This window comes from Pan troglodytes, chromosome 18 (assembly GCF_028858775.2).
Source record: "Pan troglodytes isolate AG18354 chromosome 18, NHGRI_mPanTro3-v2.0_pri, whole genome shotgun sequence".
Classification (NCBI taxonomy): domain Eukaryota; kingdom Metazoa; phylum Chordata; class Mammalia; order Primates; family Hominidae; genus Pan; species Pan troglodytes.
The window spans coordinates 3939102-3955141 of record NC_072416.2 but is presented as its reverse complement, the minus strand read 5'-3'; the positions used below and the strand labels follow the sequence as shown (position 1 = coordinate 3955141).

At 55.3% G+C, this 16040-nt stretch overlaps 2 protein-coding genes across 15 annotated transcripts in view; one reads left to right on the top strand and one right to left on the bottom strand.

The window, feature by feature from the left end:
* Positions 1-16040, top strand: part of IFT140 (intraflagellar transport 140) — a 102634-nt gene that overhangs the window by 50549 nt on the left and 36045 nt on the right. For all 14 annotated transcript variants that reach the window (XR_010152206.1, XM_054668642.2, XM_016929149.3 and 11 more), the window contains one exon: positions 1808-2007. Coding sequence is in view for 13 of the 14 variants with exons in the window: in XM_054668642.2 (XP_054524617.1) it covers positions 1808-2007 (200 nt within the window). In the remaining variant the exon portion in view is untranslated. The remainder of the gene's footprint in view (positions 1-1807; positions 2008-16040) is intronic.
* Positions 4335-16040, bottom strand: part of TMEM204 (transmembrane protein 204) — a 28970-nt gene continuing 17264 nt past the window's right edge. Inside the window, exon 3 of the mRNA XM_016929172.4 lies at positions 4335-5121. Within this exon, the coding sequence (XP_016784661.1) occupies positions 4877-5121 (245 nt within the window). The 3' untranslated portion in view covers positions 4335-4876. The remainder of the gene's footprint in view (positions 5122-16040) is intronic.

The window sequence follows — 16040 nt, the reverse complement described above, 5'->3', positions numbered from 1 at the left end:
CCATTCCTCATAGTTGTTGTTCCAGAGAGCAGGCGTGTATGACGCAGTCGTAAGTACAGACGCCCAGGTCGTGTGTCATTTGCTTCACCGGGTTGTTTTCCTGAGATCCTTTTCCTCCCTTATTTTCAGTACAATTGTCTGTGCACCGATACTTTCTGCTTACCTTGCATGTTCGCTTTACCGAGGTCTATTGGAAGCCTGAGACACTCAGTGTCAGCTCTCTTTATTTGAGCAGGATGCCTCTCACCTAGCAAAGCTCATCAGGAGCCAGCTGTGGTCATGGCTGGGACATGTGACACAGCAGCTCTTTCCTCTGCTGTGTGGGACACAGGAAGTACTTAGTTTACCTACATTTGCAATAGAGGGAGTTTTCGTAACTCAGCCATTCAAGTCTAGTGAGGACTAGCCATGACGTCTTTTGTCCGTTAACGCTGCCCTTGTTCACATTTTCAAACGGCTCGGCCTAGTTTCTCCGAGGTAGGAGGGTGGATCCGGGTCCAGCAGCTCTTAGGACCCTGCCTCTGCACCGTGTGACTGGTCAGCTGTGACGTGCGATAGACAGTCCCTCCCTCACAGAGCTGTGAGCAGGACATGGTGAATGATGAGAATTCCCATTCACACAGCGAACTGGGTACCATTCTGTCCACACCAAGCTGACATTGTTATCAGAGGTCAGGGCGCTTCCTTGCAGTTTATTAAACCAGAGCAGGCAGGAATTCCCTGTTGTTTTTGTGCGTGTACGTTTTCTGACAGTTTCCACTGAATGCAGAAGCAGTCCAAACCCTTCAGCACTCAGCACCCTGCAGATGGGCCCCAGTCACATCCATCCTCAGGCCCTCCACTCCATCGCCTCTCTGCAGGGCCTCGGGGCCTTTGCTTATGCTCTGCACTGTGCCAAGAAGGGCCTCCCCATCACAACTGGGTCTGACAAATCCCCCAGATTTCTTTGAGACCCAGGCCAAGTGCCGTCTTGCCCATGAGGCCTACTCACCGGGGCCGCAAGTCAGCTTCTGCAGGAGCAGTGAGCTGATGGGAGCACAGCTGGGGAGGCAGGTGGCTGGAGTCACCCTTCAGGAAGTCACAGAATAGCAGATACAAGACCAGGGAAGCCTGACCCCAGAAGGCTGCGTCGTGATCCGTTTCACACGGGGGAGTGCGTGTGCTCTCAGAGAAACGGGATCCAGATGAGGGGCAGGGCTAGAGCCCAGAGAGAGCGTGCAGAGCGCCTGCCCCACGGAGGAAGGGACCCATGATTAAAGACGAGGCAAGCAGTTGGAGGGGCTCGTGGAGGGGCAGTGGTCCCTCGGGAGCACCGATTTCCAGGAACTGGGTGAAGAAGATGCCCAGGTGAGGATGGGCCTTCAGCAAGCCATAGCAGTGTGCTCCCACACTGGGCCCACAGCCGCGTCCCTCCCTGTGCCATGCGGGGCCTCACTGCCCAGGCTGAGGGCTCTCCTGAAAAATACCCGTAGAGGGTACACAGCCAGTCCAGGTTATTGTTCTGGAAAATTCTACCTGAAATCATGCTCCTGTTACTTAATTTTAAGAGAGTTTAAAAAACAAATTCATGCACGGGCAGCCTTTGCTTACCCATTATCTGAAGCCAGAGCCAAAAGCTCTGACCATTGCCAGTGACCCTAAAAGTTTTCAGGGCCTCTGGCAGGGACTGGGCCTGTTGCTAAATATCTGTGTCTGTCTGCAGAGGGATTTCTCCCCCATAATGGAGCTAAATCTAGAGGACGAGATCTGGGTGAGGGCTTCAGCTCTACATATGAATTAACAAACACATGGGTCCTTTGTCATTTAGCCCGAAGAAGCAGACAGAGAAGACGAGGTGGAGCCTGGGTGCCACCACATCCCTCAGATGGTGTCCAGGAGACCCCTGCGAGACTTTGTGGGGCTGGAGGACTGCGACAAGGCCACCCGGGACGCCATGCTCCACTTCAGCTTCTTTGTCACCATAGGAGACATGGACGAAGCCTTCAAATCCATCAAGCTCATCAAAAGGTGAGGATCCCGACCACTGGGATGTCGGGAGATAGCGCGTGCTCACGGCTCTTTCCTTTCTCCGTTTGCCTTCTTGGTTCGCCTGTTGAAATATTTGACTCCTCATGACTGCGTCATGGTGTATTTCATGGTCTTCCCACTCGATGAAATGCTGCCCAGCTTGCAGGTGCCACGTGGGAAGCTCTCAGCCTCTGTGGTGCTGGGAGCCTCTCGGGCTGTTTAGCTGCTTCCTAGTGGAAAGTTCTGCCGTTCCTAAACATCTATAATACCCATCCCTCTGGGAATAATTGCTCCTAAACAGAAGTTTGGACAAGTAAACACTAAAAACAACCAGGCGGAAACACAATTAAAAATGCTCTAAAAGAGGGTGTCAATCAAGGGCTGTCTGCAAGCACCTTCTTCTCCATTCCTGAGAGAATCTAGAAATTCTTTCATCTTCACAAGAGCATTTCACAGATTTTAATGTCCAAAGGGTAGAAAATCGAAGAATGAAACTAAAGAGGTAAAAGGAGGGTGTGGCCTTAGGTTGCCTGGAGCAAGCCCTCCCTCAACGTGCAGTGATGATGCCTGTCACACAGGTGTCCGAGAGGGTGCAGGACCCCGGCCCACTGTCGTCCTTCTGAAGCAGCATGGCCAATCCTTCATTCCCCGTGCCGGGCCTTCCACACTAGCTGTGCAGATGAGCTCTTTCCGGTTTGCACATGCACCAGACAGGCTGAGCAGCACCGCCTGGCCCCTCTGGATTACTTTGACTTAATATAAAGGTAGTCGCAGACCATAATTGACCCTGTGGCCAGTTTAAACCTTCAATGTGGCCGGGTGCGGTGGCTCACGCCTTTAATCCCAGCACTTTGGGAGGCTGAGGTGGGTGGATCACCTGAGGTCGGGAGTTCGAGACCAGCCTGACCAACATGGAGAACCCCCCCGCCCCCCGATCTCTACTAAAAATACAAAAACTAGCCAGGCAGTCGTGGTGCGTTCCTGAAGTCCCAGCTACTCAGAAGGCTGAGGTGGGAGAATTGCTTGAACCCGGGAGGTGGAGGTTGCCGTGAGCCAAGATCACGCCGCTGCACTCCAGCCTGGGTGACAGAGTGAGACTCCGTCCAAAAGAAAACAAAACAAAACAAAAAACAATTATTTTCATCCTGCTCTGGTTTAAAAATTCCTTGTCATAAAAAAGTTGAGCAGGGGAAGATGAAAGTCAACTATCCCTGCTAGTGTGTACTGTGGACGTGAATCTGGTATTTCTACGCTGTGTGCTGAGTGTGTCATAGACAGTCAGTCCGTAAATGCTTTCCAGTCTTTAGCAGTTGAAGACCAATTCCTGGAGCAATACGGGCCTCAAAATCCAAACTGATCCCCTCAACTCGCTAGAAGGCCAGAAGCAGCCAAACTAAAGATTTATATTAGCAGTGGGTGGCCTGATGGCCCGGCCCCGACCGTACACGTCACAGCAGTTTCTCCTTCCGGCCGATGCCAGCAGGGCATGAGGCCAGGCAGTGCCGCACCCAGGCAGAGGAGGCGCCAGGCCAGGCACCAGGACTGTGGTTGCAGCGCTGGTTGTAGTGTGGCCAGGCAGCCTTGGGTTCTGGGTTCTGGGCGGGGGCGTGGGCCGGTTTTGACCCCTCAGATGTAGATGTTAGTTGTTTTCTGCCCAACTCAAGGACTCAACTCAACAACCCCAAACGGGGTTGTTTGGACCCAGTGCAGCATCATGCAGGCATTTTGTAGCCCACCAAGCATTTCGCTAAAGATAGGCTGAAGGTTTTTTGTTTTTGTTTTTTGTTTTGAGACGGAGTCTTGCTCTGTCACCCAGGCTGGAGTGCAATGGCACAATCTCGGCTCACTGCAACCTCCACCTCCCGGGTTCAAGCAATTTTCCTGCCTCAGCCTCCCGAGTAGCTGGGACTACAGGCACCCACCACCACGCCTGGCTGATTTTTTTTTTGGATTTTTAGTAGAGACAGGGTTTCACTATGTTGGCCAGGCTGCTCTCGAACTCCTGACCTCATGATCTGCCCGCCTCAGCCTCCCAAAGTGCTGGGATTACAGGTGTGAGCCACCGCGCCCAGGCTGGCTGAAGGTTTTTAAGCAAATAGACCTCATCCCTTTTATTCTACTAGTTGTTGATCAGAGAGTCTGTAAGGACTTGGGCTTCTGAGACTTGGTTGAACAGAAGTGTGGATAAGAGTGTGTATGCCTACGGGGTCTCTGAAAAGGTCTTTCTGACCCTTAGTGTGAGCCCCCAAAAAATCACAAAAAAGTGGATCAAATGTTTTTCAGCCATGTCGCAGTATAGATGGATAGAACACAAGTGATAGACAGAGTTCAGAGGCTTGCATTTATTTAACTTAGGAAAGGAATCAAGCAAAACAGACACGAACACGATTCTGTCTGAAACCATCACTAACCGGCTATAGATTCTGACTCACTCAAGGAATATTGTGGATATTTTAAGAAGATTTTCCTGGTTTTCTGCCTTACCAAAGTGTAAGATATGGCTGGGGTGCCCCTCTCAGCAGATGCAGAATAAATTAATCCCAAAGCACAGCGGAGCGCAGGGCGGCCTCGCGCCACCTAACCTGTGTCTCAGCTTCCAGCTTCCACCCCGAAGCGCGTGTGACCGTGGAGCCGCGTTGCGCTAACCAGGAAAGCTGGAGGCAGAACGAGGTTGGCCCACGACACATACAGACATATGACCGACATAACAGTAAACGCACACGCGTCTCGCACGCATGGCGCAGAGGTCACCCAGACTCATCCCGTGCCTCTGCACGAGCAGGGGAAGTGACTTGGTGGTGGAGTCCCTTGGTTTCTAGGCTGTTCCATGATAGCAGGTGTGCGTCGATGGAGTGCTGAGAAGGGCGACTCAGCATGGTGACTCCACGTAGTCATTGTCCAGCCCACGGCGAAAGCGCGCCGTCAGGGAGCGGCTGATGACAATCACCCGGGGGGCCATGCAGTCCTCCCTCTTGTGGAGAATGTTCCAGATGAGCATGGCTGCCGCCAGCGTGGCCAGAAGGCAGGCGCCAATGTTCAGGTAGCAGGACCAGGACAGGTTGGTGTATGGGCCAATTCTGTAGAAAGTCACCAGCCCGATGACCAGGACAAAACCTGCAGATGAGAGAAGGGTCGAGAGGCCTTGTCTGAGAGGAAGGCGGGTTCCACTCCTTCCCCAGCCCTCTGTCCTAGAGCGGGTTCCTGCCTGCTTTATCCTTCCCCAGCCCCCTGTCCTAGAGCGGGTTCCTGCCTGCTTTATCCTTCCCCAGCCCCCTGTCCTAGAGCGGGTTCCTGCCTGCTTTATCCTTCCCCAGCCCTCTGTCCTAGAGCGGGTTCCTGCTTTATCCTTCCCCAGCCCCCTGTCCTAGAGCGGGTTCCTGCCTGCTTTATCCTTCCCCAGCCCCCTGTCCTAGAGCGGGTTCCAGCCTGCTTTATCCTTCCCCAGCCCCCTGTCCTAGAGCGGGTTCCTGCCTGCTTTATCCTTCCCCAGCCCCCTGTCCTAGAGCGGGTTCCTGCTTTATCCTTCCCCAGCCCCCTGTCCTAGAGCGGGTTCCAGCCTGCTTTATCCTTCCCCAGCCCCCTGTCCTAGAGCGGGTTCCAGCCTGCTTTATCCTTCCCCAGCCCCCTGTCCTAGAGCGGGTTCCTGCCTGCTTTATCCTTCCCCAGCCCCCTGTCCTAGAGCGGGTTCCAGCCTGCTTTATCCTTCCCCAGCCCTCTGTCCTAGAGCGGGTTCCTGCCTGCTTTATCCTTCCCCAGCCCCCTGTCCTAGAGCGGGTTCCAGCCTGCTTTATCCTTCCCCAGCCCCCTGTCCTAGAGCGGGTTCCAGCCTGCTTTATCCTTCCCCAGCCCCCTGTCCTAGAGCGGGTTCCAGCCTGCTTTATCCTTCCCCAGCCCCCTGTCCTAGAGCGGGTTCCTGCCTGCTTTATCCTTCCCCAGCCCCCTGTCCTAGAGCGGGTTCCAGCCTGCTTTATCCTTCCCCAGCCCCCTGTCCTAGAGCGGGTTCCTGCTTTACCCTTCCCCAGCCCCCTGTCCTAGAGCGGGTTCCTGCTTTATCCTTCCCCAGCCCCCTGTCCTAGAGCGGGTTCCAGCCTGCTTTATCCTTCCCCAGCCCCCTGTCCTAGAGCGGGTTCCTGCCTGCTTTATCCTTCCCCAGCCCCCTGTCCTAGAGCGGGTTCCTGCTTTACCCTTCCCCAGCCCCCTGTCCTAGAGCGGGTTCCTGCTTTATCCTTCCCCAGCCCCCTGTCCTAGAGCGGGTTCCTGCCTGCTTTATCCTTCCCCAGCCCCCTGTCCTAGAGCGGGTTCCTGCTTTACCCTTCCCCAGCCCCCTGTCCTAGAGCGGGTTCCTGCTTTATCCTTCCCCAGCCCCCTGTCCTAGAGCGGGTTCCAGCCTGCTTTATCCTTCCCCAGCCCCCTGTCCTAGAGCGGGTTCCTGCCTGCTTTATCCTTCCCCAGCCCCCTGTCCTAGAGCGGGTTCCTGCTTTACCCTTCCCCAGCCCCCTGTCCTAGAGCGGGTTCCTGCTTTATCCTTCCCCAGCCCCCTGTCCTAGAGCGGGTTCCTGCCTGCTTTATCCTTCCCCAGCCCCCTGTCCTAGAGCGGGTTCCAGCCTGCTTTATCCTTCCCCAGCCCCCTGTCCTAGAGCGGGTTCCAGCCTGCTTTATCCTTCCCCAGCCCCCTGTCCTAGAGCGGGTTCCAGCCTGCTTTATCCTTCCCCAGCCCCCTGTCCTAGAGCGGGTTCCTGCCTGCTTTATCCTTCCCCAGCCCCCTGTCCTAGAGCGGGTTCCAGCCTGCTTTATCCTTCCCCAGCCCCCTGTCCTAGAGCGGGTTCCTGCTTTACCCTTCCCCAGCCCCCTGTCCTAGAGCGGGTTCCTGCTTTATCCTTCCCCAGCCCCCTGTCCTAGAGCGGGTTCCAGCCTGCTTTATCCTTCCCCAGCCCCCTGTCCTAGAGCGGGTTCCTGCCTGCTTTATCCTTCCCCAGCCCCCTGTCCTAGAGCGGGTTCCTGCTTTATCCTTCCCCAGCCCCCTGTCCTAGAGCGGGTTCCTGCCTGCTTTATCCTTCCCCAGCCCTCTGTCCTAGAGCGGGTTCCTGCTTTATCCTTCCCCAGCCCCCTGTCCTAGAGCGGGTTCCTGCTTTATCCTTCCCCAGCCCCCTGTCCTAGAGCGGGTTCCAGCCTGCTTTATCCTTCCCCAGCCCCCTGTCCTAGAGCGGGTTCCTGCCTGCTTTACCCTTCCCCAGCCCCCTGTCCTAGAGCGGGTTCCTGCTTTATCCTTCCCCAGCCCCCTGTCCTAGAGCGGGTTCCAGCTTTACCCTTCCCCAGCCCCCTGTCCTAGAGCGGGTTCCAGCTTTACCCTTCCCCAGCCCCCTGTCCTAGAGCGGGTTCCTGCTTTATCCTTCCCCAGCCCCCTGTCCTAGAGCGGGTTCCAGCTTTACCCTTCCCCAGCCCCCTGTCCTAGAGCGGGTTCCTGCTTTATCCTTCCCCAGCCCCCTGTCCTAGAGCGGGTTCCTGCTTTATCCTTCCCCAGCCCCCTGTCCTAGAGCGGGTTCCTGCTTTACCCTTCCCCAGCCCTCTGTCCTAGAGCGGGTTCCTGCTTTATCCTTCCCCAGCCCCCTGTCCTAGAGCGGGTTCCTGCTTTATCCTTCCCCAGCCCCCTGTCCTAGAGCGGGTTCCAGCTTTACCCTTCCCCAGCCCCCTGTCCTAGAGCGGGTTCCTGCTTTATCCTTCCCCAGCCCCCTGTCCTAGAGCGGGTTCCAGCTTTACCCTTCCCCAGCCCCCTGTCCTAGAGCGGGTTCCTGCTTTATCCTTCCCCAGCCCCCTGTCCTAGAGCGGGTTCCTGCTTTATCCTTCCCCAGCCCCCTGTCCTAGAGCGGGTTCCAGCCTGCTTTATCCTTCCCCAGCCCTCTGTCCTAGAGCGGGTTCCTGCTTTATCCTTCCCCAGCCCCCTGTCCTAGAGCGGGTTCCAGCCTGCTTTATCCTTCCCCAGCCCCCTGTCCTAGAGCGGGTTCCTGCTTTATCCTTCCCCAGCCCCCTGTCCTAGAGCGGGTTCCTGCTTTATCCTTCCCCAGCCCCCTGTCCTAGAGCGGGTTCCTGCTTTATCCTTTCCCAGCCCCCTGTCCTAGAGCGGGTTCCTGCTTTATCCTTCCCCAGCCCCCTGTCCTAGAGCGGGTTCCTGCTTTTTCCTTCCCCAGCCCCCTGTCCTAGAGCGGGTTCCTGCCTGCTTTATCCTTCCCCAGCCCCCTGTCCTAGAGCGGGTTCCTGCTTTACCCTTCCCCAGCCCCCTGTCCTAGAGCGGGTTCCTGCTTTATCCTTCCCCAGCCCCCTGTCCTAGAGCGGGTTCCTGCTTTACCCTTCCCCAGCCCCCTGTCCTAGAGCGGGTTCCTGCTTTATCCTTCCCCAGCCCCCTGTCCTAGAGCGGGTTCCTGCTTTATCCTTCCCCAGCCCCCTGTCCTAGAGCGGGTTCCTGTTTTATCCTTCCCCAGCCCCCTGTCCTAGAGCGGGTTCCTGCCTGCTTTATCCTTCCCCAGCCCCCTGTCCTAGAGCGGGTTCCAGCTTTATCCTTCCCCAGCCCTCTGTCCTAGAGCGGGTTCCTGCTTTACCCTTCCCCAGCCCTCTGTCCTAGAGCGGGTTCCTGCTTTATCCTTCCCCAGCCCCCTGTCCTAGAGCGGGTTCCTGCCTGCTTTATCCTTCCCCAGCCCCCTGTCCTAGAGCGGGTTCCTGCTTTACCCTTCCCCAGCCCCCTGTCCTAGAGCGGGTTCCAGCCTGCTTTACCCTTCCCCAGCCCCCTGTCCTAGAGCGGGTTCCACTCCTTCCCCAGCCCCCTGTCCTAGAGCGGGTTCCAGCCTGCTTTATCCTTCCCCAGCCCCCTGTCCTAGAGCAGGTTCCTGCTTTACGGGGCGGCTGCCCTGGTGTTGAGCCACCTTGTATTAGCCCTTCTGTGGCTCTTAGGACTTCAGGCTCTGGCGGCTGTGGAGGGGTGGTATGTGTCTGCTTAATTCTGTCCTGGCGTGCTGCTCCTGGGGCCTGGCCAGGCGGCAGGCCTTTTTTTCAGGTCAGCACTGATGCTTGCAACACCAACTTGGGGGGGCCTTTCCTAGCCCCCCAGACTCAGCAGTAATTTTGTGTTAAATCCATCTCTGACTTTTGTAAATGCTTAATTCATTCAAAGAAAAGACTTTTCTAAGTCTTATCTGGAAACAGGTCAGTTTGGTGCTCATCGCGCCCAGAGCTATGCTTCTGACAGTTTTCTTGCTCTTGGCCTTTGCTTTGGGAACTCCAGATGGCCTGGAGTCTGCGGCTCAGGCAGGGCGGAGATGGGGCCAGGGCCTTGTCTAGGGCTCCTTGGCTATATCTGGTGTCTTCCCTCACTTCCGAGTCAGTGCTTCTCGTTCTAGACCCTCCCTCCTCCCTGGCAGATTTTCCTTCCATGCTTTCCCCTCTCTTTCCAGAGCCTGAAACCAGAGAAGGAGAGGTGGGCCGTGAGCAACCCTTGGTTGGCGCAGCTTGTTCCCATCTAGTTAGTCGCTGATACTACAGTTTCACTTACAGTTTTATCTTTGAGGAGCTCCAAAGACCTTTTTAGTTCTTACAACAGGAAAATCAGGGTTTCGTGCCTAGAGTCTACCAACTAGGATAACAGGACACTGTGGCCGCAGCGATGGAGCCGGGCGTCCTAATCCAGCTGGAAACATAGGCTCTAGGATGGAGGAGAGGCTGTCCACATGGCCCTGCCCCTCCTCATCCCCTACAGCCATGGGGATGTGGCCACAGATTGTCCTGGAGGCCATGGGGCCTCCAGCCAGCCTTCAGCCCCAGCCCCGCTTCTGCCCACCCAGCACCCCTCCCTCTCTGTTACAGTAACCTGAGTGAGTCTGTTTCTTGTACCCAAAGTGCCAGAGACTCTCTGTAACTTATACTGGTCCAGATTAAACTCTCCAGCCCCTCTTGTCCATAGGGGACTTGTCCATGTCCCTCCCCAGGCTCTGGCCACGCCGAGCCCCACTGCTGTCCCTCCGCCTGGCCTGCATGTTGACACCTGCGCGTCTGTTCATGCCGGTCTCTCCACTCCCAGCCGCCTCCCCTGCACTCCCCAGGAAACCAAATCATGCCCTGCCCTGTGTGGCCCCAGCATCGAGAGAGGATGGGAGAGAAAGAGACACAGGGACAGAGACACAGAGACAGAGACACAGAGAGACAGGCAGAGACACAGACAGAGACCAAGAGAGAGACAGATGGAGACAGAGAGAGACAGAGACAGAGACACAGGGAAGGAGAGACAGAGAGCAAGAGATGGGTAACCAGCCTCGTTTTTCCTAAAAACCCAAGCATTATCTTTTCATCATCACTGTACCCTCCAGAAAGTATGAATTAAGCATTTATCTATCTCCATTTTGTCCTGAACAATGACAGTGACTGGTTTCTGTGTTCATTCTTTATAATACTTCATGGAGCTTCTTATACGTGGGTAGCTCCTGGATACTTCTGTTTTATTAAAAATAACATTCTAGACAAGGCACAGTGGCTCACGCCTATAATCGCAGCACTTTGGGAGGCTGAGGCGGGTGGATCACAAGGTCACGAGTTCAAGACCAGCCTGGCCAAGATGGTGAAACCCCATCTCTACTAAAAATACAAAAAAAAAATTAGCGAGGTGTGGTGGCAGGCACCTGTAATCCCAGCTACTCAGGAGACTGAAGCAGAGAATTGCTTGAACCCAAGAGGCGGAGGTTGCAGTGAGCCAAGATCACGCCACTGCACTCCAGCCTTGGCGACAGAGCGAGACTCCATTTCAAAAAAAAAAAAAAGCATTATCTTTGTAATGAATACTAACAAAGGAAACTTCTGGCATTTCTACCAGTGCAGAATGTGCCCTCTGCTCACGATTGTGTGGTATCGATGCTTGTGTTACTGGGGTGAAGGAATGAGCCTGTGTTGTGTGTGAGGAAAATGAGGGCACTTTGAACAGCGTCCTCTCATGTTTATGGGGTCTGGCACTTTCTGCCGGTGGGGGGTGGGTTGTGCTGGTGTCAGGGCTCAGAGGAGGTGGTCCTGGAGGCAGGGCAGGCACAGCGGAGAGCTCAGGACACCCGAGACAGAGGCGAGCGGGAGGGGTGGGGCACTCCTGGCAGGGGCAGTGGGAGCCTTGGGGAGAGTCCCAGCCCAGCAGGGGGGCGATGCAAGCCCTGAGACCCTCGAGGGCGGGAGGAGATTATACCGGCAGTAACTGGCCTTCATCAGGCTCCAGCCCGCCATGGCCACAGCCTGTTTCTCCCCCTCACCAGGCTTCCTTTCTACTTGCGGGTGTTACAGAAACGTGTTTAAAATCTCAGGGGGCCTCCAGTTCCACACATCATTCATCCAAATGGAACAGTGGAAAGGGATTGTGCCTCCCATGGCTTCCAGGGTCAACCTCCCTCACGGTCTGCAGTTGCCGTGGGGGTCAGTTTCCGTACATAGGGGACCTGGAGGTACCGTCATTGCAGGGGGACAGCGCGGGCCACACGTCATCAGGGAGAGGCCCCGGGGACATCACCAGGGACACACCCGGGAGGCTTCTGAGTGCACAGCTCGGATTCACAGTGGCTTTCTAGGAAAACCTCGGGAAGAAAACTCTAAGGAAACACGGGGCAACCAGCCCGGGTGGGAGGCCCCGAAGAGTTGATCTTGCCGGATCTGCCGGACCACGCACGTGTGGTGTGGCCTCCTTTGTATAGGTAGCTCCCAACAAAACACCGTAGAAGACTGAAGTGCCGCTGATCTTAGGCTCTTCCGTGAACAAGCATGTCCTGAAGTTGGGTTCGACAATGAGGAATGTGCTGGACATTTCAAGGTGTCTGTAGCAGTGCCAGGTGACCTTGCTGGGGATACTGATGCAGGCAGCCCTCCCTCCACCGCTGCACCCTGATCTGTATGAAACTCACATCCTGTCTCCCCAACATTCAGTACCCTTGTGGTTCCCATTGCCTTAGGATCTCCCCTGCTACCTGCGGCTGCCCCTCTGCCACCCTGTGGCCCCAATGGCCCTTTCCACCCCTCTCAGTCACTGGGTCCACCTACTCTGGGCTTCTCCTCGTGCCACTGTCCCCGGCTTGACTGGCCCTGGGGAAGAGGGGCCCCTCCTGCTTCTGATCCTTCGGGCCTCGGCTTAGAGTTGCACCTGCCCACCCCCGCCAGCCGTGGTCATTGTGTCTTTACCCATGGGTGGCCCTGGCCGCTCTCCCCCGCCACAGGGCAGGCTCCCCGGGGCCAGAACTTGCCCCACCGTTGACCACAGCTTCCCAGAAGTCTCTCTGCCATTACTTTTTGAGTTAATCATTTGAGGAGATCAAAGTAGACGTGAAACAGAACAGAATGCAGTGTGGAGCTGCGGGAAAGGCGAGGAGGAACAGCAGCCTTGGCAGTTGAGTGACCAGCACCCCTCAAAGGGACAGAGCCCTTTGGGCAGATCACATAGATGCCGCTACCCTGGTGCCCTCGAATGCTCACGGAGGGGCACCACGATTCCCAAGGACCCACTGGCATCGGCTACGTGGCCCTGTACTCAACAGGCCTGTTCAGCCTCCACTGGCACGCCGGGGACCACACTAGGGTCAGCGTCAGCCACAGAGACGGCTAGGGCGCTCTTGACTTTCCTTGGGGAACTGGCATTCCTCTTAGAGAGATGGGGAAGTCATTAATCTCTGTGTCCCCAGAGGGTGGCATTTGGCAGGACCTTGCCCTATGTGGAGGGTCAAGCTTGCAGGGAAGGCTCTCCAGACTCTAAATTAAAAGTGGAAAGGCTAAACCATGGAGCAAAGCACAGAGAGGGTAGGCAGAACTGAGCCCGGCCTCCTGCCCTGAGGCAGCCTGCCGGGTGCCCTAGCAGTGTGGAGCCACCCCAGCCCTGAGACGCTGGGTCCCTCGAGGCCCACCTGGAAAGCCCCTCTGCCTGCCTGGCACTGGCCAGCATCACACGCTGCTTCCTGAACTGTTGTTTTATTGTTATTTATTTTCTTAAGTGCTTTTTGTAACAAAGGAGTTTTACTTATTTTCTTAAGATCAGTGTCATAGCTTTTGAAAATGCGTCGTTTAGAGCATTAGAATGGGTCGACCATTCTAATCCAGACATGACCTCCCTGTGCATGATTGGCTGTGTTGCTTGCCATAAACACGAGCTCAGGCCTCAGAGCATCTGTCTGCTTCCAAGAACACTGTTTCTAAATATAGAAGATGAAGGGGCTGGGGCGGTGGCTCAAGCCTGTAATCCCAGCACTTTGGAAGGCCAAGGTGGACAGATTGCTTGAGCCCGGGAGTTTGAGACCAGCCTGGGCAACATAGTGAAACCCTGCCTCTACAAAAAAGTACAAATAATTAGCTGGGCGTGGTGGTGCACACCTGTAGCCTCAGCTATTCAGGAGGCTGAGCCCAGGAGGTCGAGTCTGCAGTAAGCCGTGATTGCACCACTGCACTCAGCCTGGGCGACAAAAAAGAGAAGAAGAAAAAGAAAAAAAGACTCAGAATGTAGATAAACTGATTAAAGAAGTATGAGTTCACATGTCCACACACAACCTGGACATGGGCCCTACATCCTAAAAGTGTGAGTGGAAAAGTAATCAAGGTGGCAGATCAGGTGTAAACAGCAAGCCTAACAGGCAGGGACCGTCACAAAGCAGGAGGGAACAGGGCAGGCCAGCCCTGAGTCATGAGTCTAGAAAGCTGTGTCTTGAAATCTAGCAACAAGTGGCCAGGCGTGGTGGCTCATGCCTGTAATCCCAGCACTTTGGGAGGCCGAGGCAGGTGGATCACCTGAGGTCAGGAGTTTGAGACCAGCCTGGCCAACATGGGGAAACCCCATCTCTACTAAACGTACAAAAATTAGCTGGGCGTGGTGGCGGGCACCTGTAATCCCAGCTACTGAAGAGCCTGAGGCAGGAGAATTTCTTGAACCCGGGAGGCAGAGCTTGCGGTGAGCCGAGATTGCGGGCCATTGCGCTCCAGCCTGGGCAACAAGAGCGAAAGCCAGTCTCAAAAAACAAAGAAAGAAAGAAAAGCACCCGGGGTGCGTCTGGAGCCGCGTTCTGGGAGCCGCGCTTCACTCGCTGGTGGTACAGCTCCAAGGCTGGAGCTTCCTTGGCATTTTTGTTGCCACAGAAGCAGATGGGAAAATTCTAGGTCTGTACCTTGTGTGAAAAAAGGCTAAGTAAAATTTTGCATTTACGTGACTTCTGTGTGGAGAGCAGCGTCGGCTTTTGTTTGTCTTTGGTTCTGTTTGGAGCGCATCTAGGTAGAGAGGGGTTTGGAAGGTTAGGACAGCGCCCTCGGACGCCAGTGAGACCCAGAGGCGCCGCCAGGCCCTGAACCTCATGAACCTGCGCGGCCCTAGGCATGCGGTGAAAAGGGGACGTTGCCCTCGTCCTAGCACCAGAGCAGGCAGGGGCACCGCTGCTGGAGAGCGCCAGGTGGCTCCTGCGGAGGACGGTGGCCCAGATCCTACCCTGACGGAGAAAGGTTCACGTCATGAACAGATGCCTGGCGTGAGGGAACCTTCCGTGTGTTCCACCTGTCAGCAGTAAAAAGCCAACAAATACACGGAAATGCAGAGGCGCCTGTAGCTACATGCCTCGCTATGCTGCTCTAACCTTGGCCTCCAGACGCGCGTAAGAAGGTGACTGAGTCAGCTGCATGATCGCACTGCGCTGTGGATGCCGTTAGCCTTTTACTTCTGTCCTTCCCACCTTCCCTACGTGGGGGAGATGGGAAGGGGTGGAAGGAGACAGGGCTGGGGCTGGCCCTAAACCTTTGAGTTTTCCATTCTCCCACCATCTTTATATTAAGATTCCCTCTCTTCTCATTGTCCTGTTTCCTGAAGACTTTTCTCCCAAAACTTCAATCATGTTCATCAGTTTGTCTAGAAACAAATGTAAGGGAAGAGTTTTAGCAAACACGAAATTCTGCCCATGGAATCAATTCCATTTCATGAAGTTGTGTTGCCAAAGCAAACAACCTCTTCCTGTGAGCCGCCCGGACAGTGTGAATTACAGCTCTGCAGCCCAGCCAGCCCTTTCCCCTCTCCTTTCCTTCCTGCGGCTTCTTGGGGCTTCAGCTTCTGTCACAGGCCTTCCTTTTGGAATGGCTGTCACACATGCACGCAGGTGGCAGAGTGGAAAGACCTCAGGGCTGACCCTGATGCTCTTCGTACAGCTGCAGAGCTAGCAAACTGGGTGCAACTGGCTCTAAAGAGAATCTATGCGGAGCAGACGGCCCCCTGGCCACCTCAAGTCCCTGCTGGGGCTGGCATTTCCCGCCTGTGAGCAACAAGATGACGGTGACCCAAACAATCCTCTCTAGCGGGAGAGGCCCTGGGAGGGAAGAGCGAGAGGCTCCGAAGCTCTCAACAGCCAAAGTTGGAAGGGAAAGAAGAGACGAAGGGACATAAACTGATGCCTGGGGAGTGGGTGCCAAAGACAGGCAAGCGAGCTATCCAGACCAGGCTGATTGCAGTGGCCCACACCTTCATCCTAGCACTTTGAGAGGCTGAAGCGGGAGGATCACTTGAGCCCAGGAGTGTGAGACCAGCCTGGGCCACATGGCAAGACCCCATCTATGCTTTAAGAAATAAATAGAGGATTTGCCAGGCACAGTGACTCACGCCTGTAATCCCAGCGCTGTGGGAGGCCAAGGTGGGTGGATCACCTGAGGTCAGAAGCTTGAGACCAGCCTGGCCAACATGGTGAAACCCCATCTCTACCAAAAATACAAAAATTAGCTGGGCATGGTGGCTCATGCCTGTAGTCCAGCTACTCGGGAGGCTGAGGCAGGAGAATCACTTGACCCTGGGAGGCGGAACTTATATTGAACCCAGATTGCACCACTGCACTCCAGGCTGGGCATCGGAGTGAGACCCTGTCTCAAATAAATAATCCAGACCAAGCAAAGAACCGGGTTATTGTAAATAACAAAAAAGTGTATATTTCCACAAGACAATTCACAAGTCTAAGAAAACAGCAGACTTTCTCACCAGCGAGCAAGATTCCAGGTCAGTGAGTATCAACCCTGCTGGC